Raw genomic sequence first — 25,494 nt, forward strand, 5'->3', positions numbered from 1 at the left:
AGCGACGGATAGGTAGACGGGATCGGGTCCAGAGGGACTCCAGGGGCCAGGGGGGGGGGGGGGCGGAGAACGCTGGCACCAACATGAGGTGGCCTCAGGCACCCAGGCCCAGCCCCCAGCAGGGTTTGCTGCAGCCAACACCGGACAGCCCCTAGGCAGCCAGTTGGTTCCCAGTAAGCACTGTCAAATAAACACTCAACTCCAGGCTCCGGGGCACGGCTGTCCTGAGCTCTTGATGAGGGCACAGCCAGGAGGAGTCAGCTGTCAGCACACGCTCCTCCTCTGCTCAGGGTCAGCACCAGATTGCCCCTGCGGGGGGAAGTCTTGCTCTGTCATGTCCCTGCTCGAGGACATGGCAGGATCCTGCTGACAGCAGTGTCTAATCCCACATTCTGCCTGTTCATGGTCCTCTGTCCCACCCACTGTCCCACCAAGTCACCGCTTGCCGGAGCCACACCTGGTGGTCCACCTTGCTCCCTGTGGGTCCATCCTCTTCTTCCCTCCATGCTCCCTGCCCATCTTCTCAAGGGAGCTCCTCCCAACTCTCTGCTGGCAGATTTTTCATCACATTTATTCAGGTATTTTCGGAATGCCCATGCTGTCAGGGATCCCAAAATGAGAAGAAACACAGTTTCTGCCCTCAGGACCCAGTGAGGGACTCTGGCAAGTGACCAGAGGTTGCTCCAAGGTAAGCAGGTGCAAGGAGGCAGGAAGAAGGGGGAGTGTTAGTCAGGCACAATGGCATTCACCTGTAATCCTAGTGCTCAGGAGGCTGAGACTGGAGGATCGTAAGTTTGAGGTGAGCCACAGCAATTTAGCGAGGCCCTAAGCAACTTAGCAAGACCCTATCTCGGAATAGAAACTTATTTAAAAAAAAAAAAGGACTGGGGATGTAGCTCAGTGGTAAAGTGCCCCTGGATTAAATCCCCAGTACCAAAATAAAAACAAAAAGGAAGGGGAGTTGTATCTTGCCTGAGGGGTGGGTCTGCAGTGGGAGGCTTCCTGGAGGAAGAGGCTGGAAACCAGACTTGACTTCTCCAGGTGCAGAAGAGAAAGAGGGCTGCACTCGCCTCCAGTCCTCTGACTCTGCCTCCTCCTGGCTCTGCACCGGGGCCCTCGCAGTCACAGGGGTCCTGCAGAGATCTCTGAAGCAAGCATGGGCTCCAATCTTGGCTGTGCTGCTTGCTGGCAAGTTACTCTACCTCTCTGACCTCAGTTTTCTCACCAGTAAAATAGGGGTCATGGTCCCAGCCATACTGGCTCCTGGCTGTCTGTCCAAGATCCTGCCCTGGCCAGAAACAGAACATCCCAACCCTAGCACCCGGAGGGTGGGCAAGACCTTGAGGGCCCACAGCCTCCCTTGAGGGCCCTCCCTCCGCAGCCGCGGTTCACCAGGCACACGAGGTGTGCGCCTGAACTCCCGGGATCGCTGGTGTCTTGTTCCACGGCCCACCAGGTCAGGAAGGCTCGGCAGCACAATCTACATTCTGGGCCCTGGCAGGAGTGGGACAGTGTGTGTCATGGAATTCAGCTCTCCAGAGATGAACTTCCCAAAGGGGTCCCTGGGCTGGGGGAGGGGTCAGGCTACAGCTGGTTCTGCATGTTGTCCCACAGTAAGGGATTCTTGGCGTCCTGGTCAGAAGTTGCACCCTAGGCTGCCTCTCTCTCACACCCCAGGGCCCCGACTTCTCCCTCCTCCCAGTGGGGACACATGTCCATGGTACCTCTGTGCCCTCATCTCCACCTGACCCTCCATCAAGCCATCTGGGAACTTCCCTCTCCAGGCAGCCCTCCAGGCTCCTGAGAGAGGGGTCTTCCTTCCCTCTGCCCCTGGACAGCAAGCTCAGTGGGCAGCTGCTCAGGATAAGAAACCTAGAGCCAGAAAACAGCAACCTGCAGGCCTTCTCAGTTTGGATCATGCATCTGCCAATAAGAAACACACACACAAACCAGGTGTGGGGTGCACACCTGTCATGCAGCAGCTCAGGAGGCTGAGGCAGGAGGACCCAAGTTCAAGGCCAGCCTGGGCAAGTTAGGGAGACCTTGTCTAAAAATAAAAAAATAAAAAGAGCTGGGATTTAGCTCAGTGGTAAAACACCCCTGGGTTCCATCCCTGCTACTAAAACACAGACAGACAGACAACACACGTATAGATTACTTGTATTGTAAACTATTCGCAAAAGATAGGCCTTTGAAAAGGGATAACTACCAAGTGTGTAGACTCCTCTCCACCCCCCTTGGACCACCCTGTGCGTCCCTGTTTTGGAGAACAATGTGAAGGAGACACCCCTTGTGCTTCCCAACCGTGGCAGGTCCTGGCACCTCGAGTTCCAACCTTCCTTCTTCCCAGAGATCCCCTCCCAAACTCCGCCACAATGACAAATGTTCTTCTCATGGTCTCAGCTGTTCTTTGGCTGCTGGGGTCAGGCCTGGGATGTCCCGGATGTCCCCCAACAATGGCATGGTCCATCCCTGCAGGACTTCCAGGGAAGATAATCTAGAACTGCCTGCGGGGACGGGATGACAGATGGGTTGGGATGTGGAAGGACGCTCTGCAGAGCTGGGTAACTGAGGTTTGGATCCTGGCTCTGGAGCCGGAGAGCCTCTCTGAGCAGAGAGCCAGCGGCTGGAGGGCACCCCTGGGGTTGCACACTGGAGCCGCCGTGAGTGCCCCCGGGTTTACAATGGGTCGTGGTGCCCCTCATAGATCAGAAATGTTGGGAGTCAGACACACACTGTCCAAGGAGCTTCACAGGGGAGCTGTGTCACTGGGGTGTCCGTGGTTTCCTCTCACCATCTCAAGCCCCTGCCGCTGCCCAGCATCTCAAGAGAGTGTGCATCCCTACTGCTAGTCTAGGAAAAGATAAAATTCAAAGTGCGGTTCTTACCCAATGTTTTCACACCACAGCAAAGTCCAAAGTCCTAGGCTGAACTCCTAAGTCGGGAACCACCTGTATTCCCTGTCGGGAAACTGCCTGTCCAGGGATTCAGGCCCTCAGTGGGCTGGGCACCATTCCTGCCCACACCCCTTTCACTGAGATGCCAGGACCCTACTGCAGTAGTCAGGGAAGCCCACCCAGGGTGACAGGTGAGCGAGTCCTGGAATTCTGCATCTCCAGGGCAGAGCCAAAGCCTTGGCTTCTGTCCACACGAATCCCACTCATGTCTGTCTCGGACACCTTCCTTGTTCTTTCCCTCAAAGACTCTGGCCCTGTGGCTGCAGGAGCAGAAGAGGGTGAAGGGGAGGGCCTCAGGGGAAGGGTGCTCTCTGCGGGTACTCTGCCAAGCAGGCACTGCCCTGAGCTGGGCCTCAAGCTTGTAGCCCACTCACCCTCAGGCCCCTGTGCCCAGCACTGGGTCAGTGCCTGTGGAATGGATCTACCCTTAGATGGCTGCCGCAGGCCATGCCAGCATCTGACCCTCCCTCCTCCTGACCAGCGGGCTGAAGGGCCAGAACAGGGGCCCCTCACAGGCAAGGGCATAGGCAGGCAGGGAGCTGACCCTTGTGCCTGGGTCCAGGCCCAGTAACAGGAAGCAAGAGCCCTGATGCCGGTAAACGAGATCCGAGAGAGATTAGAGGTCTTGCTGCCTAATCAGAAGCTGCCTGAAGTTGGAGGACAAGTTACTGGAAGGAGGAGGAAACTGCGGCGGTAAATAATGTCAAACTGAGCACAGGCCCCAGCCGACAGCAGCAGGCCTGAGGCTGTGGGGCGGGGCAGGTGGGGCGAGGTGCAGGGGCTCGGATGTGCCCTGGACTCAGCTGGAGCCTGGGCCCTGGACCGGTGGCTTAGACACTCCCTGGGCTTCAGTCTGTTCCAGAGCTTTGCAGGAACCCCTGGGACTCAGTCCCCAGGCCCCTGCCCCCAGGGTCCATGCACATCACAGCCTCCCAGCCCCCCAGGGAGGCCCTTGAGTCAGGGACCCAGCTCTGGGGTTGGCAGGGCTCCCTCAAGTCTTCTCTGCCCCCCGCCCCAAAGCCCAGGTTCCTGGAAGCTGGCTGCTTCCCAGCAGCTCAGGGGGAGCCGGGGGGCAGTGGTCCCAGAGGGTTTCCCAGGGTTCAACCTGCTCCGCCCACCCTGCTCTCAGGCCCGCAGACTGGGCTCCTAGGCTCCAAATCTGCCCCCCAGCCCCACCCCACCCCTCAGGCCCTCAAAGCCTACAGCTCCCTGTGGCTACACCCCTGGACCCCAAAGTGTGGGCGCCTGACCAGTTGCTCCAATCCCAGTATGCAGAGCTCCAGCCTCTTGGGAGGAGGGCCCAGGGCAGTGCCTGTCATGTACAGGCTTCCTGAGGCTGGGGCAGGGTTCCCAGGCTGACCAGAGGCCACTTCTGAGTGCCCTTCGATGGTGGTGTCGTCATGGTATCCCTGGTTTCCCTGGACCCCTGTTGCCTGTGACGCTTCTTCAGACCGACCTCAACTGTCCGCCCTTGATCCCCACCCTGACCCCGTGACCCCAGCCTGAACCAGGGCAGCACAGAACAGAGGGATGCCTCCTGTGCTGCCAGACTTCAACAGTGAAGTGTCAGGTGGGCGAGCAATGGCTCTTCCCTGTGTCGGGCACACGTTCCCCAGGGCAGGAGAGAGTCACCATGACCTTGAGGTGGGGAGAACGACCTTCACAAGACTCGGATCACAGAGCAGGGGCACGCTCACTGTGACTACGTGAGAGGAAGGCTTCCTGTTCATCAGTGATGCTGGAGAAGCCAAAAGACAAGGCCCAGCGGCGGTGAGCAGCGCGGATAAGCAGATTTCAATCTGGCTTGTCAATAAGATGCCGGGCCCTGGCGCACGCCTGTGATCCCTGTAACTCTGGAGCCTGAGGCAGGAGGATCGCAAGTTCAGGGCCAGCCTCAGAGAGAGAAGACAGGAGAGAGGAGAGACGTGACATGAACAGGTTTTCACAAACAAGGACCACACACTCACCAGGATGGCTCGAGCTCAGGAGTCCGAGGATGCTAAGTGTTGCTGAGATAGACATGCAGTGGGGAAGTGGGAGAGGAGATCATTTCTACCCTTGGGAAATGGCTCACGAGGTGTCCTGTGACACCAGTTCTACCCCCAGGCATGTGCCCTGCAGAAGCTGAGGCACCTGAGCCCAGGAATCAGGAATAAGAACGTGGCCAAGTGTGGTGGTGCACTCCTGTAATCCTAGCAATTTGGGAGGCTGAGGCAGGAGGATCGCAAGTTCAAGGTCAGTCTCAGCAATTTAGTGAGGTCCTAAGCAACTTAGCGAGACTCTGTCTCCAAACAAAAAATAAAAAGGGCTGGGGATGTGGCTCAGTGGTTAAGTGGCCTTGGGTTCAATCCCTGGTACCAAAAAACAAAAACAAAACAAAACAAACAAAAAGAATGCTCCTGGCTGCATTGTTTGTAAAGAGCCAGTGTAGACACAGCCCAGAGAATGGAGAAATAGAGTGTCACAAACAACAGTGGAAAGGTACAGGTGGTGGCAAAGCAGGAACTTCAGCCCTGACAGATGGCTCTTGGGGAAGTAGTGTCTACTCAGAGAAGCCAGACCTAAAAGAATCCACGCTCCCAGAGAGTTCAAAGCCAGCCACACTCCACACACACGAGGGGATGCAGACAGGGGGCAGAGCCATACGAAAGGCAGGGAATGTCCATCAGAGCAAGCAGCTACTCTGGCAGAGGGAGGATTGGATGGGAAGGAAGTTTCTGGAACCCCGGCCCTGGTCTAATCTTGATATGAGTGGCCACCGTGTAGGAGCTCATCTGATATTTATATTTATTTGTAACACCGTACAAAAATGCTTCCTGCCCTTTTCTGTAGGAGTGCTGCATCTCATAATTTAGAAAGAATAACAAGTGTGTTTGTGCAGAACTCTGGGATCTGGCGCTCTCCCCGGCCCAGTGCCTGGAGTTCACTGCCGCCAGCAGATGGGGTGGGGGTCATCATCCTTGGCGGGGCAGGGGCTCCCCAGCTCCACGAGCAGAAGCCCGCGATGACCAGTCTGTAGTCTGCCTGCTCTGTGCCCGGCTGCTCGCCCCCTGAGGTGCCCCCACCTTTAGAGCACCTCTCTGTGGACTTCCTCAGGTGGTGCAAGGCAGACGCTCTGACCTGCTGTCAGTCTTCCCTGACCAGCGGGGAGCTGCAGGGGCTTGGGGAGCTCCAGTCCTTTCCCCTCCCACCCTCCAAAAGCACAGATGGCCTTGACATGGGGTGGCCCCCACATGCACCAGCACATGCCACCGCCATGCCCAGCCATGCCCCCAGGCCCAGTGCCCTGCCCTCCTGCCAGCCTCCCAGGCTGGAAGTGATGCTAGTGGTACAGACAGTGTCCCCAGACTCACAGGCTATCAGGTCTGGGTGCAGGCCAGCACCCTATAGAGGGCTCAGAGCCAAGGGGATGGGATGGAAAGGACATTTCCCTGGCCCTGTTTACCAGGACCCGCTATCTCCGGCTCCATCTGCTGCCTCCTTATCTCCACAGGGCCAGCCCCGTTCCCAGCAGCAGCCTCCTGCCGCTCACTTCCTGCCAGCAGCCTTACAGGAATATGCACACTGAACTCAGCCTGGGAGAGTGTGTGTGTGTGTGTGTGTGTGTGAGTGTGTGTGTGTGTGTACGCGCTCGCGCGTGTGCCTGCGTGTGCCCATACCCCAGAGCCAGGGCCGCCTGTGCAGGTGCCCATACCCGAGGGGGCTGTGGAAGCAGCCCACCCGGGACTCCCATCTTGAGGCTCCTTGAGCCCCGGACGTCTCCCCCAGCCCTGGGACTGACGAACAGGTCGAGACGGCCAGCGAGGGAGCAACCGCAAGGTCCCCAACCTTCCTCCAAAGCAGGGCCTGCACCAGTTCTCCACTCATGCTGCAGGGCCCCCAGGGTCAGGGATGTCAGACGCTGTGTCCCTCCCTTGTCAACCACTCAGCTGCTGGTTACCACATCCTGGAGCCAGGCCCTGTGTTCAAGGATGGAAGCCCTGGGCCCCTGTGTGCCTGGAGCATGAGCTCACCGAGGAAACCCACAACAACTGTGTCCGCAGCAGTGGGAATCAAAGGAGCGGCAGGCCTCCCCAGGTGGGCCACCTCCCTCCCCTGCTGGGCTGGGGCCAGGAGCTTCCTGGAAGAAGAGGCCTCTCAGAGACCTGAAGCCTGAGAAGGGGTTTCTGGGTAGAAGGAATGCAGGTACAGAGACCCATGTGTGGGGGAAAGTTCTAGCAGACCTGTGGAACAGAAATGTCACAGGCCAGGGCCCGGGGACAGCCATGGAACTTCAAGGGGTAGAAACAGTGGCAGGAGTGGGCTGGGCTGCAGGGCCAGTCCCTGAGGCCAGGAACCTGCTGGGCCAGCAAGAGCCCAAGGAGGCCTGGCCAAGCACTGGCTGTGGGGAGAGAAGGGGACAGCTGGTGCATGGGGGCAGGAGGTGACACCTCGACCTCTGGTGGTGGGAATTCTCCTGCTGAGAACTGAAGACAGGACAGAGTTACAGAGACAGGGGAAGGGGTCAGCACAGAGCCAAAGCAAGAGGACAAGAAGACTGGCTCTGTGGAGCCTTCTCACGCCAGCCTGGGAGCTGAGACTGTCCCCAGGTGCCACCAGAACCTGACTCAGATCTCAGGTGCAGCCAGGGACACACACACACACACACACACACACACACACACACACACACACGAGCCCAGATGGCCTCCTGGGGAAAGCCTGGGAAGCCCTCCCCAGTAGGCCTCACGGAAGCCACAGGCCCCTGCCTTCCCCCACGACAGTCCACCCTTGCTGCTCCTTTCACACTGTAGGCCCCACTGGGGACCAGGAGGACCTGGCAGATGGAAGCTGTTCTTTCCCCACTAGCCCCAGGGAAGGGTTACTCTGCCCTCCTTGCCCTGTCCCTTTCCCAAGCCTGCAAGCAGGGAGACTGCCAGCCAGAAGGTTCTGCAAACAGGGAAGGACCTTCAAACAGGAGGCCACTCTGTGGTTGGGCCGTGGCTAGGAGATGCCTGGGACCCACTCTTTTGTCTCCCGGCTCCCCTGAGAGCGGCATGGCTGCTCCAGCCCATCCACCTCCCTTCCTTCCCACAGAGGCCCCTGCTCCCCACCCCTACTTCCCAGCAGAAGGGCTGGGCCAGACAATGAGATAAGGACCTTGTTTTCTAAGGGCCGAATTTGTGGAGAGTGCAGGTCATACCAGGGGGACTCCTGCTCTCGGGAGGGCAGTGATCCCTTTCCTTCTATAGGGGTCCTTGGGGTCCCAGACCAACAGGTACTTGCCATCCCACCCTTTCAGGATGGCCCTGCCAGGCCTGAGCCCTGAGAGTTGGTCTCAACCTGGAGGTAGGGTTTGGGCTCCATCTCCCATCCCTCTCACTTCTCCAGCCGCTCTGGGGCCTTGGGCTCGCCAGCACCAGCCTGTCCAAGGCTTTGCCCATGCTGTTCCCTGCCCAAAGAACTCCCTCCTCCTTCTCCTGGTGAATGCCCTGCTCTGTCTTCACACTGGACCAAGTCGCTGCTCCCTCCAGGAGGCCTGCTCTAGGGCCAAGACTAGGTCCCCCCAGCTGCTCCCTCCTGGCACTCCTCCACCCCAGGTGCCTGAGCAGGGCAGGCTGTGTCTGTTCTCCTTAAGTCTCTAGACCTGGCTTGGAGGAGGCCTGGTGGGCGGCTGACAGATGAGCCTGCTCTTCACCCTGGGGGCAGAGGGGGCTACCCAGCTGGTGTGGCCTCTGCTCAGCTGGGGCTCCTGTCAGACGGACTTTCTCCCATTGGAGACAGACAACACCCGAGGCCTGTGCCCTAGGAAGGGGAGCTGCTGAGTGGGGCCGGGCCCTGTCCTCCCTGTGAGGGAAGGTCACCCATGGTCTGAGCTGAGTCAGGGTGCACCCCCCAACAGCAGCACCTAGCCCCAGAGCCTTGGGCTTCTAGACCATGAGCATTATCAATAATGACAGTCTCAGAGTCCACAACAACACTAGAATGAATACTCCTGACATAAAGCTTCCCATGAGCCAGGCACAAGGGCCATGGCTAGACATACACAGTCACTGATACCCACAGCAGCCCATTTCTCAGTTGAGAAAAGGGAAGCATGACTTGTTCAAGGTCCCACAGCTGGCAGTCGAGTTGGTTTCTAGATATTTGTTCGTGGCAGTGCTCACGTGTACTAGGCAAGTGCTCTACTTCTGAGCTGCACGCCAGACCTGAGTGAAGGATTTGATCTTCACACACGGTCAGACAGCCACTGGTATCCTTCAGCACTACCCTGCCTCTGTGGAGGCACCTGTCCCCCAGGGCAGGGGTGTGTGGAAGAGGGTTTTTTCCTAGACATTGCATTGGCAATCACCCATTATGCCTGGTGAGGTTGTATGCCTGGACCCAGTACCACCCTTGTGTTCCCTGCTTGGCACCTACCTAGATGTACTTGGCACACAGTAGGCGCTCAGTAAATCTATATGGAAAACAGTAAACAATAAGAAGCTATTTGTGTGGGTGTGTGGTGCTGGGGATTGAACCTAGGGCCTTGTGCATATGAGGCAAGTACTCTACCAACTGAGCTATGTCCCCAGCCTATGAGGCTTCTATTTAGGGGCAACGTAACACTATGCTGCAGAGCTGTCCTCTGAAGACAGGTGATCCCTGGATCCCAGCAATTGACCTAAGTGACTTTAGAAATGTTCGTTAGCCTCTGGAGTCTCAGTGTCCACATCTGTTAAACGGGGACAAGTGTTTCCCAGAGCTGTTGGGAGGTTTGACTGAGTTAAATTCCTAGTGTCTGGAGCGGTGCAGGCCCACTGCGACAGCCACAGGAGCAGCCCCATTCCTTTGGTCTCCTCGGCGACGGGCGGCGAACCACAATTCCCGGCATGCAACGGGGCCCTCCCGGGCTCGCCGCGTGGACTACAACTCCCAGCGTGCCCAGCGGCCTGTCCGGCCAGGGTCAGCCAGCCGCCGCAGTCTGGACGCCGAGCTAGCCGGCCCGCTTCTTCTAGACGGCCTCCCCGGGAAGAGAGAGGGCAGCCACTCCCGCCGGGCTGGGAGACGGGCGCTGCCCCCTCCATGCTCTCCGGACTGGCCCGGGCCGCGGCCCTGAGGCTCGGGGCGCCCTGCGCACGATGGTTGGGAAGCCGGGCCGGGGTCCCAGCCCACGTGGTGGACCTGCGCAGCGACACGGTGACCAGGCCCGGGCCGGCCATGAGGCGCGCCATGGCCGAGGCGGTCGTGGGGGACGACGACTACGGCGAGGACCCCACCGTCCGCGGTGAGCCGGGCACGCAGGCCCGCGGCGGGGGGTCGTCTCTGGATGACCCCAGGGCGCTGTCCATGGTGCTTGGCGGGGAGGGCGGCCAGGACTGGGCGCTCAGCTGACATTCAGGCCGAGCATTGCGCGCTCTGAGAGCTTGTTGGCCCATCCCCCGGCCCGTTGGAAATGCAGGTCCCACACTGGGCCTGCTAAACTAGAATCTGCATTTTAATAGGATAACACAGTGACTTGTTTGCACAGTGCATTGACACCCAGCTGCCATCTCTAGTCAATGGTAGGACCAGGGTTTGAATCCAGTTCTTTTTCTTTTCTTCTTCTTCTTCTTCTTTTTTCTTTTTTTTTGTTTGCAGTACTGGGGATTGAACCCCCGGGATCTTTGCCACTGAGCTATGTCCCCAGCCCTTTTTATTTCTTATTTTAAGATAGGTCTAAGTTGCCCAGGCTGGCCTCAAACTTGCAATCCTCCTGCCTCAGCCTCCCAAGTCGCTAGGATTACAGGTGTGTGCCACCATGCCTGGCTTGAATATAGTTCTTCTGACTCTAAAATCCATAACCACTCTCCTGCACCCTCTGCTGCCTCCATGAGGACAAGCAAAACCAATCTGGAAAGGGGGGTTTTCCATAGGCTACACCTCCCTAGGATTGGGATCTAATAATCCAAAGGGTGGTTTAAGGATATAGGGACCCACAACCCACCCTGAGCTGAGATTTGTTTTATAGTGAACCACTGCATTGGTTCTGCTGGGCTGAGTACAGCCCTTCACTGGGCCAGGAACTAGTCACCAGTTAAACTCCCAGGGCTTGTGTGTAGGGTCACTGGGTAATTGGGACTGGTCATGCATCGGGCAGACACCTGCTGTTACCAGGAGTTTCAAAGATGTGAGGCACTGCTCAGCAGGCAGCCTGCTGTGTAAACCAGTCACCACATCAGAGCCAGGGAGGTGCTGTGTTGACAGCAGTCTGTGAAGCGTTCCTTGGGAGCCAGGGGTTAGGGGCAAGTGCATGGTTCACAGGGAAGGGGGACTTTCCAGAGGTGCTTCTTAAGGATGGCACCTGTGCCCCAGGCAGGGAAGGGAATTCTGACTCCCAGGCACTGGGCTTCAGAAGCACATGCACACTTTTTTTTTTTGCAATGGGGCAGAGGCCTTGAATGTCATGCCAAGGGCCTTTGGACCTGATGCCACAGTCAGAGAACCAGCATGGGCTTTAGAGCAGGAGCCCCACTTGTCCTCCAGCTGTACCCTTTGTTCCCCCTCCAGCTCCCTAGAGGCTCCCCGCCTAGGGGTAGAGGAAGTCAGCAGAGAAACCACAGGGCCTCACCTGCTGGAACTGATGGGAAAGGAAGCAAGACAGGTGTGAGGTTGGGGTGGAACACAGGGTTCAAACCACAAGAGAGTTTCAGTGGCCTGGTGGGGGGAACCATGGCTGAGGAGGAGGTGAGGTGCAGTGGGTTGACTGAGGAGCCTCCAGACCCAGCTGTGTGGTTACCCAGGCCACAGACTGTGCAGCTGGTAGACTGGAGCTCCAGCCACGCCCACTTGGCCACTCACCTTGGCCTCGGGCAAAGGGGCTCACATCTGAACAAAAGTACTTTGAACTGTGCCTGTGCAGCCAGCCCAACTGCTCGGTGGTAATTGTTGATAGTTTTCCTTGCCCCACCCTCCCCTTCCTCCTCAGAGCTGCAGGAAAGGGCCGCCCAGCTGCTGGGGGTGGAGCAGACTCTGTTCGTGCCCACCAATACCATGGCCAACCTCATCTGTGGTGAGTCTGACTCCCAGGTCCTCCATGTACCCACTGCCCCTCTGTATCCAGGGCTGTGACGTTCATGAACAACTTTCTTGGATTTTTGCTGGGTGCAACATTGGGGTGTCCTGGCGGAGGAGGGGAGCAGAAGAGACTGAGGTGGGCTGATCCCTGTTCCTCCTCTGCTTCTCATCCCAGGGTGCTCTGGCCCCACAGTTCCTGTAACCACACCATCCTCACCCCTTAGGCTGTCCTGTGGTACCCCTCCACTTGCCTCACCTAGTAAGCACCCCTCCCGGTTCACTGTGTGCATGTGCCCTCAGTTTGCTGACAGGGCCTGGTGGCTGCTAGTGCCCTGAGCTGCCAGGCTCCAAGGAACAACAGAGTGGCCAGCTTCTCCCTGCAGGAGAGGTTCTGCAGGTGGGGTCATGGATGTGTGGCCCGGCATTCACAGCATCCCATCCCCAAGCTGTTTATCCCGCACGTGGCAGTAAGGTGTCTCAAAGGGGTGCTGTTTCCTAATTGGCATATGCTGTGGCCCTGGGGCTCAGCCCAGATGAAGCACATGGGCACCCTAGGACTCAGAGCCAAGTCGTACCCTCCTTCTGTTTGTCTCAGTGATGGGTCACTGCCGGCGCCGGGGCTCCCAGCTCCTCCTTGGGCAGGAGTGCCACCTCCACGTCTATGAGCAGGGCGGGGTGGCTCAGGTAAGGACCAGGCACCACTCCCCTGGGGCCCGGACATCCTCTAGCCAGTACAGGTGGCCTAGGTGCTGCTTCCTAGGCACCTGGCTGGAACCTGCAGAGAAAGGGGAGAGCCTGACAGAAGCTGGCGGGAAGGTGGGAGGGAGAACCAAGTCTCAGCTTTGCAGGTGGGGGCAGAAGCGGCTGCCTGCCTGGTGCTTGGTGCCCTGCTGCCCCCTAGTGAGCACTTGGAACACTGGCACTCCAGGAAGGAGCCAGAGGAAACAGGGAAACATCTCAAATGAAAACGGGCCAGGGGCCTACACCCTCCTCACTTGGGATGCTGTGTCTGGATGCACAGAGCAAGGGAAAGTCCTTGAAACCCCGAGATGGGAAGGAGCAGGCACAAGATTGGGGTCTGGCTCCCTATTCCAGAGGACCCCTCCCATCCACCAGGAGGTACAGCTGGACCCCTGGACCTGCCTGATCCTTCACCCCTTTCCTCACCTGCAGATTGCTGGGGTGCACTCTCACTTGCTCCCAGACCTGCCCCATGGGACCCTGGACCTGGATGAGCTGGAGAGGGTGATCACTCGGGGCCTTGGGAACCCATATCACCCAGTCTGTGAGCTTGTATGCCTAGAGAACACACATAGCAGCTCAGGGGGCCGGGTCCTCCCTATCGACTACCTCCGCCAGGTAAGCTCTGCCCCGCCACTGCCCCCACTACCAGCCTGCTCCTGGCTTCCTGTGTGTTTTGAACCCCTATCTGACATGTCACAGGTACCTGTTAGTGTGTTAGTGGGCAGGCTATCATGGGGGAACATGTGTCGGCCCTAGGCTAAAGATACAAAGGGGATTACTGTCCAGTTTAGGGGCCCTAGTCCCTGCACTTGCCTAGGAACAAAGATGTCACTTGTGTGCACATGTAGGCATCAACATATGTGCACACACACACACACACTCTGCTGAGAGCCAAGTTCCAAAGCAGCATTGAGGACAGCTGCCCTGGCCCGGGAACATGCTCCTGGTGAGGCTGTGGAGTGAGCAGTTGTTGGGTGCGCCTCCAACTTCCCCTGGTCCTTAGCAGTAGCAAGGGGGCCAGGAGGCTGCCACAGCTGAGTTCTGCTCCCCAAGTGACTGTGTGGGCACGCCACCTACCTCTATGTCCTGCACTCCTTGGGGCCTCCTGCTGCTGTCATGCAGCTTAAACAAAATGAGACGTTATGTCCTTGGCCCTTGGCAAGTGCTCCATAAAGAAGAGTTGAGTGGGTTCAGTCCCCAGTACTGCAGGAAGCTGGCACACCCACGGCCCTGGGTTCCATCCTGGGCACCGAAACCACTCAAGTTAAAGCACCACTGAGGCTCAGGCAGCACAGCAGAACCACTCAGGTGGCTCCAGACCCCTCAATTCTTCAAGAGCCATACCCAGGGGCCTCCTAGAGACCTGCCCTATCACCTGTCCCATTAACCTCTGCCTGCACTTCACCCAGGTACACCTCTTGGCCCAGTCCCATGGGGCCCGTGTCCACCTGGATGGAGCTCGACTGATGAATGCAGCTGTGGCTCTGCGTGTCCCCCCCGCCCGCATTGTGGAGCATTGTGACTCTGTGTCCTTCTGTCTCTCCAAGGTGGGGAAGCCCCTGGGCTGGTCCTCCAGACAGATGGGGTGGGAGTGCCTTGCAGAAGGAGCTGAGTTTCCCTGAGCTCCTGACCTGGCAGCTGTCCTGGACTCCAGATGCTGCCGATGGGTCAGTAGGAGGCTTCTCTCTTCCCACAGGGTCTGGGTGCACCAGTGGGGGCCCTGGTCGGGGGGCCCAAGGACTTCATCCAAGAAGCGTGGCGACTCCGTAAAGCCCTGGGTGGGGGCATGCGCCAAGCCGGGGTGCTCGCCGCAGCCGCCCTTGTGGGACTGGCTGAGGCGGAGGAAGAGCTGTCGAGGGACCACGAGAACGCGCGGAGGTTTGCCAGAGGTGCTTGGTGCCCCCCTTCGACTCCTTCCAACCTGTGGGGGGATCTCCTGCAGCAGGCCCAAGCCCCCAGCAGGTCTGCACCCTCCTAGCCTCCAGGATACTGATTTTGCCACTGAGTCTCTAGGGTGGGACCCAGGCCAACTCGCCTCACCAGCCCTGCTCCACGCAGCGAAGCTAGGAAGTGCTTGGTGGAGACGGGATCATGGTTCTCTGCAGAATCAAAGGGTGGCCTCTAACTCGGGTCTTTCCTCCATTAACTGAGTCCTCATGGTGACCCATTTCAGCAATAAGGAAACAGGCCCAGAGAGGCCAACTGATCTAAGGTCACATGAGTAAACAGGTCCCTGTGATCCCGAAGGCCATGTCAGGACTGGTGCTCTTCTGTGGCAGCTGCTTGCCCCTCTGCCTTCCCCAGCTGACAATTCTGGGTGGTAGGGCTGTGGCGGGGTCCTGGGGTTGGGCTTTACTCACTGTAGGACCTGGCACAGGACTCCAGGCCTTGGCATCGCCCCACTGCTCTGTGAATCCTGCTGCTGTGGAGACCAACATGGTGCTGGTGAAGGTGGTCGGGCTGCCCGCTGCGGACCTGTGCCAGCGCCTGCAGGCTGTGAGCCCCGACGAGGTGGCCCAGACAGGCCATGCTGTGCGCGTGCTGCTGTTTCCCTGGACAGAGCAGTCTGTGCGTGCCGTGTGGCACCGTGACGTCTCCACCCAGGACACTGAGCTGGCACTGAGGAAGTGGGAGTTTGTGCTGAGGCAGTTGGGGCCCTGAGGATGGGGCCCTGGGCCCCGGCTGGGATTGAAGTGGGGCGTGGAAGTGCCCCGAGCCTCTGGCAGAGAAGTACAGGCCAGTCTCTGGGGGAAGATGACTCCGCCCGGAGCCTACGGTTTTCTCAGTTATGCATATGTGATGTCCCCACTCAGAGACAACCAGGCAAGGGATGGGACAAGATGTGACTGAAAATCAAGAGAAAAACACAGACAAAAGAAACAGACACAGGATCATAATAATGGACTTGTTATACACAGGATTTAAAATAAAATATTTAAGAAATCAAAGGCAAAAGCATAAAGTTTGACAGACAACTTGAAATCATAGGACTACATGGAAATTCTAAAACTGAAAAATATAATAAATTAACTCAGCCGGGCATGATGGCGCAGGCCTGGAATCCCAGCAACATGGGAGGCTCAGGCAGGAAGATTGCAAGTTTGAGGCCAGCCTCGGCAACTTAGCGAGACCTGTCTCAAAATAAAAAAATAAGAAGAAGAAGATAAAAAGGGCTGGGGATGTGGGTCAGTGGTTAAGCATCCCTGGGTTCACTCCCTGAAAAAAAAAAAAAAAAGAAGTCAGTGGATAGGTTGGATAGCAGATAAGACATAGCTCAAGAGAGATGCATGGAAGAGAAGGAACAAGAAAAAATATATCTGCATAAACAGACCCAAAAGTCATTCTGTGAAGAGTAATCAAATCGAAAACCCTGGTAAAACTGACCAAGAACGAGAGGGGGAAGCACAGAGAGTTTTTGACAATATAAGAAGGATAAAATTTAAATTGCTTGTGTTATAACCAAGAATGACTACCACTAATATTTGTGCATGCTTCATTCTGGGATCTCTGTGTGTGTGCATGAGTCTGTGTGTTGAGAGAAGGGAGATCTGTGGTTGGCTTTCCATCACTAACAGTTACCTGAGGTCATCAACTTATAAGGGAAGAGGTTTATTTTGGCGCTCAGTTTTGCAGTTCTAGTTCCTGACCATCTGGACCTATGGCAAGACAGCTCATTGTAACAGAAGCTTTTACTACCTGGATCTTTGGGGGACACCTCAGATCCAAACTGTAACATTCCTCTTAGTAGGAACCCAGGAGGAGACTGGCTTTGGAAAGATAAAGTAGTGATGTTGGCTTCAGAGTGCCAGTTTGCTGTTCAGATGCCAAACATACAGCTTACCAGCTGATCGCAAAGTGAATTTTTTTTTGTAAATTATGTTATGGTTTATTTTTAATAGTCTACCACCAAAAAAAGGTATGAAATAGGTACCAAATGTGATCTACCTGCTTAATAATTTGGACAGCCTTTTCAAAATTATATATTTAAAGAAAAAAAAAATTAACTGGTCACCAAATTCTAGCACCATGTTGAAATGGAAATAGTGACCTGGAAGGCCATTCTCTAGGGAATGTTTTCACAGAGAAAAACAGTGGGGTGGGTTTCTCAAAACCACCTTCAAATGATCCCTTCCCTAGAGTCAATACTTTTATTTTAAAGTTGTCTTAATCCATTCAGGCTGCTATAACAAAATGCCATAAACTGGTGGCTTATAAACATAAATTTATTCCTTAAAATTCTGAGGGCTAGAAAGTTCAAGATAAAGGTGCCAGAAATTCAGTGTAGGGGTGTTTTTAGGACTGGTGTTCTTTGCAGGTTCTTTGTGGGAAAATGCCCCAGAAAATAGACCCTGGGCTATGAGATTGAAGCGTCGACTACACAGTGTGTTGCTTATTGCTCTGAAGGATCGTCCTTGGGTGGTTCATTTAGAAAGTGCTGCACCCAAGAGTTTATGAGGACAAAGATATCCGTCAAGTTGTCAAGAACAACTTGAGGATGTACTGAGAACGCAACACCAGGAGATAAGGACTTGCCACCCAGAGTAGCTGGTGCTAGGCTTCCGTCCACTCCAGAAACAGGATGGCCTCTGGAACTGTAGCCCATGTCACCCCAGTACGGGCTCCTCTCTCAAGTCCCTCAGCTGAGATGCGAGTGGAGTAAGTGCAGATGAAACCCCATCCTCCTTGATCCCTGGTGAGGGACAGGCTGTAATAAGTCCTAGGTTTCTGTGGTCCCCCCCTTTACTTATCTCTAATGAATAAACCCATTTTACACAGAAAAAAAATAGTAGTGCTCAATCAAGACCCCAAGTGGAGGTGGCTAGGAAGCTGCCAGACACATAGGCACAGTGCTCAGGAGGTGGCCGAAGACCCACATGCCGGAGACAGCAGCATGGTGGACATCTTAGACTGCAGCGAGCGTGTGCAATGGGAGAAGAGCAGAGGCTGTGGCGGAGGACTGTCCCTCGTCCCCGCCACCCCTCAGACAGATCCAAATCTGCAGTCTGGAGACCCAGCATCCGGGGCTCTCCAGGGCCCAGAACGGCTCGTTGGTGCTTGAGGAACAAGCAACTCAGAGAATCACAGAAAGCCAGCACCCAGCCTGCGGCGCACGTCTGCCCTGCTCTGGGATGAGTGTCAGCTCGCCATTGCTGTGCAACAAATCCCCCCAAACTCAGAAGCCCCTTCTGTAACAATAATTCACTACTTCTCCGTTTCTGTGGGTTAGGAATCAGGAAGTAGCTGAGCCAAGGGGTCCTGTCTTGGATGTTCTCCTGAGGCTGCAGGTGGGACATCACCTGGACCACACTATCTGACAAATCTGCTTCCCTGGTGGCTCACCCACGCGGCTGGCATATTGCAGCTGGCTTTGGTGGAGTCCTGGGTTCCTGTGTGAGTGGCATCTGCTCAGGACTACTGGAGCACCCTCCCAACACAACAGCTGCCCCCCCCCCCAACACCACCACCAGCAGCAACTAAGAGATGGAGTGTTATGGTTTGGATATGAGGTGCCACCCAAGACCTCCTGGGTTAGTGCAGGATCATTCAGAGGTAAAGTGACTAGATTATGAGAGCCGTGACCTGTCAGGCAGATGGGGCAGCTGGAGGAGGTGGCTCACTGGGGCATGCCCTGGAAGGGTGCATCCTCCCTGCAGCCCCTTCCCTCCCTCTGCTTGTTGGCTGCCAAGAGTGGAGCAGTCTCCCCCAGTTGCTGCCATTCTGCTCTGTTCATCTCGGGCCCAGAGCCATGGAGTCAGCTGACCACGGACGGAACCTCTGAAACTGGCCAAAATAAACGTTTCCTCCTCTAAGTTGTTCTTGTCGAGTATGTGAGGCAATGATGTAAAGCTGGCTAGCACAGAGGCAGGAGCTGCAGTGCACTGTGACTTCACACGTGACACCGTCAGCCCTGACTCAGTGTGGCTGGGGCACACCAGGGTCCCTGGCACCACTATGAGGCTGCTCTTACACCTGTGGGTCTGAGCTCAGGGCAGCCTCTAGACTCCCAGCTCAGGCCCTGGTCAGGGCATAAGTGGCAACAGAGCCAGCTACAAGATGGAGTGGACGAATGTGTCTCAGGAAGGAAGCAGAGCTGGACCATCGCTGGGGTGCGGCTTCACTGGGTGTGAGGAGGGGGAGCTCCAGGGGGCTTCCTCGTCAGGCCTGGCACGGGGCTGTGGGAACTGAGGTGTGCTCTCCTGCCCTCCTCGGCTTCTTGCCCCGAGTCACGTGCATTGTGACTGTCATTGGTTACCTGTCCTCAGCAGCCCTGAAGCACCACTGAACCTTCCCTAGTGGCATTTACCTGCCTTCTCACCTTGGCCACTGAACTATGAAACAGTGCAACCCAATCACCACAGAGACTGGCCCTCCAGAGTGGAGGGCTCAAGTGTCCTGGCTAAGCCCCATGCCCACCCACACACTCTGCAGGCCACATGCACATCCTTAAGCAAATCTGGTGTCCCTGCAGCCACCTGTGGGGGTATTCCTAGAGTCCTAGCCCCAGAGCCCAAGCCTGTCTGCAACCAGAGGAGCCTGAGGCTGAACTCACACCCTGAGCTCCCCAGCAAACACGGGCTGAGAAACCTTTCCTGCTGAGTAAGGGAGCTGCCCAGACCCAGCTGCAGGCCCAGCTCCTTCCAGCCCAAGCCGACCTGGGGAGGAGGAGGCCCTGGTCTGCAGGAGACATGGCTGGATGTGCACACACATGCACACGTATGTGCACACAGGACTCTGGCTGGACAGTTTGACAACTGTGCAAGCAGACACACAGGACATCGTTGGATGGACAGACATGCACACACCACTGCTAACAGTGCTTGTTCACCTTCACAGCGTCTGTGAGGCAAGGACAAATAGGGCCTATTTTGAAAAATTCTAAGAAAAAAAACACAGAGCTCCGTCTGCACAGAGCACAAGCTGGTTTATTCAAGGACAGATGGGCACAGTGTTCCCACAGGGAGTGGCCAATGTTCAAACACGGTAGGAAGAGAAGCCCCACTCGACTGCCCAGCTCTTTGTCTCGGTGGGCCCTGCCAAATCTGTGCCAGCTCCATGTCCTCAGGAGCAATAAGGACAAACAGGGGAGGAGGTCAAAGCTCTAAAGGTGTCATCTTTCCTCTCACATGGCCCAAAGCTCAGGAAGGCCCTGCACAGGAAATGGGGCTTCCAGGACCTTCCCTGGGGCCCCTTTTCCTGCATCTGCCCAGCTGTCCACCTACATAAAAACATGCCTGCCCCTCCCTGTGGCCCAAGATGACTCAGGGGGGGCAGGATGGCCCTGTCCTCACATCTCGTCCTTGGACCAGCCTGGGCCTATGAGCAGGCCCCACCCCACTAAGCCTCTACCGATTGCTCAACAAGTCTGCAGCCCAAACTCCAGGCCTGGCCCCTGCCACCTGGCAGCCCCAGCTCTTCTGGCTGAGGAGCCCCTTCATCCAGGTCACTCACAGGGCGGGCTAGGCACGGCTCCAGCTCACCCCACCACATCGCACCCCATGGTGGAGATGCCCCCACCATGGCACAGAGTTCCCCATCCCCACCCTGCCCTTCTGGGACCTCCACATCTGTCAGTCAAGCTGCCCCAGGGCCCTTGGCAGTTACAAGCATCCCCAAGTTGCTGCAGAAGGGAAGGGTCAGAGCCAGCAGGAGCCATGGCCTGCAGCATATGCCCCACCTGGGTGCGTGCAGAGTCACCCACCTGGTGGGAAGACAAGGGAGGGGCAGGGCACATGGGGTGGGAGCCAGTCTGCCTACAAACTAAAGGGATCTCCGCCCTGTCCTTGCTCTCCTCCCTAACAACTCTGCTCTGGAGGATGGGGACAGAACAGAGGCCTGGGGTCCCACCAACCTACTAGAACATTGGGTCCTGCCCTTGGCTCCTGAGTGGTCTGGGCCTTGGTCTCCCCCAGCAACACAGGGTGAAAGGTGACCACTGCACAGGGCTGTGAGGGCCAGGGAACAGGGGGTACTCATATTTAACACACACCTGTGCACTCTGAAGCCACCCCTCATTGAGACAGGTCATTAGGAATGTGGGTAGCTGAGGAGGGCCAGCCACAGCCCAAGAGACAAGAACACCCCCAGAGAACCCAGGAGCCCAAGGTACCCCCACCCGACTGTACCACCCAGAACCCATGTGCCTTGGGGCCCTGGCCTCCTCTGTCCAGACACTTCCTTGTCTCTAAGAGGAGGAAATCCTATCTGTATCTGAAGGGCAAAGCAGCATGACTGGCCAAGGGCTTCCCCAGTGTGCCATCCAGGGTGTTCCAGGCCAGGCTCTAGCCAGGCCTGCAGAACAGGACTCCCAGGAGATGCCAAGCACTGCCCCCCACCCCGCCCCCCGGCTCAGATGGCCACAGAGTGGGGAGCACCTGGGAGCCTGCTCAGGCTGAGGGTTCGGGCGGCTGCCAACAGGAGGGTGCCACTGAGTGCCTCCAGGGCACAGGAGCCCCAGGCCAGGGCCACTGACCAGCCGAAGCTGATGTGGACGCCCTGCATGTGCTGCAGGCCGTACTGGCGGGCAGTCTCCGCGAAGGCCAGGTGCGAGTAGCTGATATAGACGCTGACCCCCGCCAGGGTCAGGGCACCTGGAGAGAGAAGGGGCAGGGTGGCTGCTCAGGGTATCCCTAGGGGACCCCTGGTCCACAGGTCCTGTCAACGGAGCCCAGCAGGCAGCTCACCACCCCACCCCTCTCCTGGTCAGCACTGATGGACACTCAGCAGGGCCCTCTCTCCCAGATACCACCTTGCCCTCCCCTTCTTACAGCGCTAATGGGGTAGCAGGGGGCGAGCTGGCCTCAGGGAGGTCCCCATGGTGTGACATTCCTGTCTCAGAGCCCCAACACTGCTGTCCATAGCTGACCCTCTGCCCTGCAGGCTAGGAGCTGGCGCCAAGACTCAGGTGGCTCCCAGAAGTGACCTGCAGCGAGTCTGGAGTGCCCTGAGCAAGGGGGCCTGCGGGATGTCCGTGGAGCCATCCAGCCTCAAACCCTTGCCCCTCTGGACTCCCCTTCCTTGGAGTGGCGCACCCTCCGTCCCGGGAGGCTGGAGCTGCCTCCAGAGCCTGGCCTGCACCCGCGCCCTGTTCCAGGCACAGCGCAGAGGTTTCTTGTCAGCACAGGCTTCCTGGGTACAGTCCCAAGCCAACTCCTCCTCTCTGGGGTTCCCAAGGTCCTCTAAATTGGATCTTGGACCCTTGCAGACTCTGACCCTGGTCAAGGTCACAGCTGACACTTTGACTATTCCCAATTTTATTCTCAAGTCAAGGAGACCTTGCCGTCCTGTGGCCAAAACCAAGGCTGATGATTCCCCAACCTCAGCTCCAAGCGAGGCCCACCACCTGCTCCTGATAAAGGTCTACCAGAGTCCAGCATCCCCTGGGGAGGGAAGCAGGCCTGCCCGGGAGGGGACCCCAGCCCCGTATGGTCTGGTCTTTGTCACCATGACAGCAGAACTAGCCTAAGACACCAGACCCAACATACATCTGACAGGGGCCACTGAGGGCTGACCCCAAGGAGCCACCTTCAGTGACAACCAGCCTAGCAGGAGGGGAGTTTGGTGGCTGGGGCAGACAACACCAAAAACAGTGAAGGGGGCCTAGGACCATTTTCCTTCTCACCTTAGAGAGTCCTGGGGCCTCTCAGACCCTCAGGACTCTTAGCTGTTAAGGTGGCATTGGGGGTGCTGGGGGAGTGCTGGGCCCAGTGCCCAGCACCTGTCAGCTGCAGCACTACTATTGGGGTCAATGCCAAGGACCCTGATGCCCTAGCTCACCCCACCTGGTGCCTGGCCTTGCCTCACCTGTGTCAGAACCCTGCCCCCTCCCCTACTCCACCCATCAGGACAGGTGGGGTGTGAGGACAGCAGCTGGGGGCATCCCACAGCCCCAGCACCACCTGTCCTGGGGAAGCAGGTCCTAGAGTCACTGTGAGGAGGCTCCAGCGGCCCAGCTCCACTCTGGTCGGCCCTGCATACAGGTCCCAGCCAGAGACTCTGCTGCACTTCTGTGGCCTGGGGGTTCCCAGGCTCCACGTAGCCCAGAGGGGAACAGGATGGGCAGGGGCGCAGGGAGGCAGAGTCCCACTCCCAGCATCTGCAGTCCCAGCTGGCTCTCCCAGAAACCCTGGACTCACCCCCCAGCAAGAAGTAGCAGCCGGTGAGTAGCAGCAGAGGGACACTCCGGGCCAGGGAGCTGAGCAGGCCGCAGACCCAGCCGCACACAATGAGGATCAGGCTCAACGGAAGGACCACCATGACAGCTCGGTGCAGCGCTGTGAGAGAGGAGGCTCAGGGGCAGGCAGACAGGGACCCTGCCCCCAGGAAGGTGGAGGCCAGCCTGCCCAGAGGACAGTGATATGCTGCTTCACCTGCTTGGGCCAGGGTGGGGGTGGGTTGAGCTGATGCCTGTCTCCATGGCAACCACAGGACCTTCCCAGTGGTTACCTGTCGTCCTGTGCAGCCTTCCTGAGGCCAGGGTGAGGAAGACTCCTGAGTACCCTCCCCACCCCTACTCTCAGGTCTCTCTGGGGCAGCAGACATGTGCCCGCTAACCCACCAGGGGGAGATGCGTGCCAGGCTGACCAACTGTCCATCTGGAAAGATAACAGAGAGTCCAAAAAGGGGAGCTCATGGGCTTCACCAGCTCCAGTCATGCCACAGCCGCCTGCTTCCCCCGACAACTAGGGGTGGGCAGTTACCACTGAAAGGGAACTGGGCACAGGGAGGCCAAGCAGGCTGAGCTGTGCCTATGTAAGGAGCCACCTGGAGAGAGAGGAGCTATGGATGGAAAAGTCCCCTGGTAACAGCAAGCCATTGGAAGCAGTTCGGGGTGGGCTGGGGTGGGGTGGCTTCTGTCCCAGCCCTGCCCAAAGAATCAGGGATATGGCAGAGATGGCACTGCCCGGACTCACAGAGAAGGTGCTGCACTGAGGGGGAGACATCCAGGCCCTTGCTGCTGAAGGGGTCGATCAGGGGTATGCAGCTGTTCTGCCCTGGAAAGCCGAAGTGCAAAGCAGGAGCTGGGGACAATGGGCACCCAGCAGCCCCCAGAGCCATGTGGACAAATTGTGGCCCTGGGGCCCTATTGGAATCTCTCCCCTGGAACTTGGGGCTGGGACTTCAAATGGGATTAGAGGTTCAAGACCTTGTTTGGTTTATATATTTTATTATTATTATTTTAATGTGGTGCTGGAGATGGAACCCAGGGCCTCATGCATGCTAGGTAAGCACTCTACCAATTGAGCTATATCCCCAGCCTTATTTAATTTCTTTTAATGAACAGGTCACAGCTGCATGGATGTGTGTTTAAAATCTCTAATACTCCAGTGGGGCACGGTGGTGCATGCCTGTAATCCCAGTGGGAGACTGAAGCAGGAGGAAAGCCAGCCTCAGCAAAAGCAAGGCGCTAAGCAAGTCAGTGAGACCCTGTCTCTAAATAAAATACAAAAAATAGTGCTGGGGATGTGGCTCAGTGGTTAAGTGCACCTGAGTTGAATTCCTGGTACCAAAAAAAAAAAAAAAAAAAATCTGGACAGGCTCCCCTCCAGACTGCCCAGTGCAAGGTTCCTGTGAGATGCTGCAATAACAAGGCCAGACTTGGGGCTGGAGTTGTGGCTCAGCCATAGAGCGCTTGCCTAGCACGGGCGAGGCCCTGGGTTCCATCCCCAACACCATATAAAAATAAATAAATAAAGATATTGTGTACAACTACAACTAAAAAAAAAACAAGGCCAGACTCCTCAGGTCCTGTGGGCGCTGACTCACACACATGCAACCCACACAATGCACGTATGTGTGCACACACACCCATTGTCAAGAGGATGACCACGCTCAGCCCTTTCTCCTCATCTCACACACACACACACACACACACACACATCCCTACACACAGTGCTCGCTCAGCCACACGCGTGGGCAAACAGCATGCAAGCTCTCTACTCACACGCCTTCATACCCATGTGCCTGCTCATACTAGCATGTGCTCACACAAGCTCACACTCACACTCACATATACACTCACATTCATACACTGATGCGTGCTGTCACATTCATACACACGCGCTTCACAGCCTCCCAAGGCCCCAGCCACCCAGGGCTCATCCTGCGGGGGAAACCCCCAGGCTGGCCCCAGAGTGGAGAGGCCGGGCTGGGAGGGCCCAGGCGCAGTCATCTACAAAAGCAACTCCTGGTCACTTGGGGTTAGACCTATAGCCTTTCCAGAGACCCCAGCAACCCACACCCGGGCTTCCCACACTGGCCCCGATCCCAACCCAGCCCCACCCCTCCCCTCCAGGAAGGCCGTGGGGGTCACCTGGCAGAGGAGCCACAGAGCAGGGGCAGCTGCTGGGGCTGGGCGGGCAAGCCTCCCTGCTCTCCCTCCTTGGCGAGGAGGCCTCAGCTTCCTCCCATCTGAGTTTCCAAGACTTGGAGGTTGAATAGGGACAGGTCCCAAATTACCCAGCGACCCGAAGGACCATGCGTGCCTTGGGGTGACCTGCAATCTCCCACATGATGTGCCACCCCATCTCTAGCCAAGGCAGGTTCCAGAGGAAGGTACCTGAGGTCCTTGTGGGGTCGCACAGTGCCAACCCCCCTTCCTCTTCCCAACTCTGGCCCCGCTGCCCCGGCGTGTCCCTGAGGAGTCAGTCCCTTCCTCTCCACAGCCCAACTGTCACCACAAGTTTGAGGGGGACGAGAGTGACAGGGAGGGGGCTGAGAGACCCCCTGAGGGGCAGACTGCTCTGCGGGCAGGATCTGGGAGGAGGGACGAGCGGGGGGG

General features: G+C 57.2%; 2 protein-coding genes and 1 long non-coding RNA gene across 3 annotated transcripts in view; 1 reads left to right on the top strand and 2 right to left on the bottom strand.

Moving 5' to 3' along the window:
* The window catches only part of LOC125614789, an 8,703-nt gene extending 8,089 nt beyond the window's left edge, over window positions 1-614 (bottom strand). The window contains exon 1 of the long non-coding RNA XR_007345358.1: window positions 440-614. This is a non-coding gene — a long non-coding RNA (uncharacterized LOC125614789). The remainder of the gene's footprint in view (window positions 1-439) is intronic.
* A 9,245-nt stretch (window positions 615-9,859) lies between these two features.
* Window positions 9,860-16,195, top strand: LOC107157734 (probable low-specificity L-threonine aldolase 2). Its single transcript, XM_015504111.2, has 7 exons — window positions 9,860-10,203; window positions 11,884-11,967; window positions 12,568-12,656; window positions 13,146-13,331; window positions 14,126-14,263; window positions 14,413-14,605; window positions 15,094-16,195. The coding sequence occupies exons 1-7, from the start codon at window positions 10,002-10,004 to the stop codon at window positions 15,375-15,377; spliced, it is 1,176 nt and encodes a 391-aa protein (XP_015359597.1). The 5' UTR covers window positions 9,860-10,001; the 3' UTR covers window positions 15,378-16,195.
* A 3,424-nt stretch (window positions 16,196-19,619) lies between these two features.
* On the bottom strand, window positions 19,620-24,020 carry Tmem235 (transmembrane protein 235). Its single transcript, XM_015504267.2, has 3 exons — window positions 23,627-24,020; window positions 22,850-22,987; window positions 19,620-21,304 (listed from the first exon to the last, which is right to left on the bottom strand). Exons 1-3 carry the CDS (start codon window positions 23,769-23,771, stop codon window positions 21,063-21,065), a joined length of 525 nt encoding a protein of 174 aa, XP_015359753.1. The 5' UTR covers window positions 23,772-24,020; the 3' UTR covers window positions 19,620-21,062.
* Between the last annotated feature and the right edge of the window lie 1,474 nt (window positions 24,021-25,494).

This window comes from Marmota marmota, unplaced genomic scaffold (genome assembly GCF_001458135.2).
Source record: "Marmota marmota marmota unplaced genomic scaffold, marMar, whole genome shotgun sequence".
In the NCBI taxonomy this organism is placed as follows: domain Eukaryota; kingdom Metazoa; phylum Chordata; class Mammalia; order Rodentia; family Sciuridae; genus Marmota; species Marmota marmota.

Bases quoted from the DNA above. Each gene is read 5' to 3' on its own strand.
- LOC107157734 (XM_015504111.2), top strand. From the start codon at position 10,002: ATGCTCTCCGGACTGGCCCGGGCCGCGGCCCTGAGGCTCGGGGCGCCC. The intron at 10,204-11,883 runs GTGAGCCGGGCA...CTTCCTCCTCAG, and splicing joins CGAGGACCCCACCGTCCGCG to AGCTGCAGGAAAGGGCCGCC. The intron at 13,332-14,125 runs GTAAGCTCTGCC...CACTTCACCCAG, and splicing joins CTATCGACTACCTCCGCCAG to GTACACCTCTTGGCCCAGTC.
- Tmem235 (XM_015504267.2), bottom strand. From the start codon at position 23,771: ATGGCTCTGGGGGCTGCTGGGTGCCCATTGTCCCCAGCTCCTGCTTTG. The intron at 22,988-23,626 runs GTGAGTCCGGGC...CCTCTCTCACAG, and splicing joins CTCAGTGCAGCACCTTCTCT to CGCTGCACCGAGCTGTCATG. The intron at 21,305-22,849 runs GTGAGTCCAGGG...TTCTCTCTCCAG, and splicing joins CTGCTACTTCTTGCTGGGGG to GTGCCCTGACCCTGGCGGGG.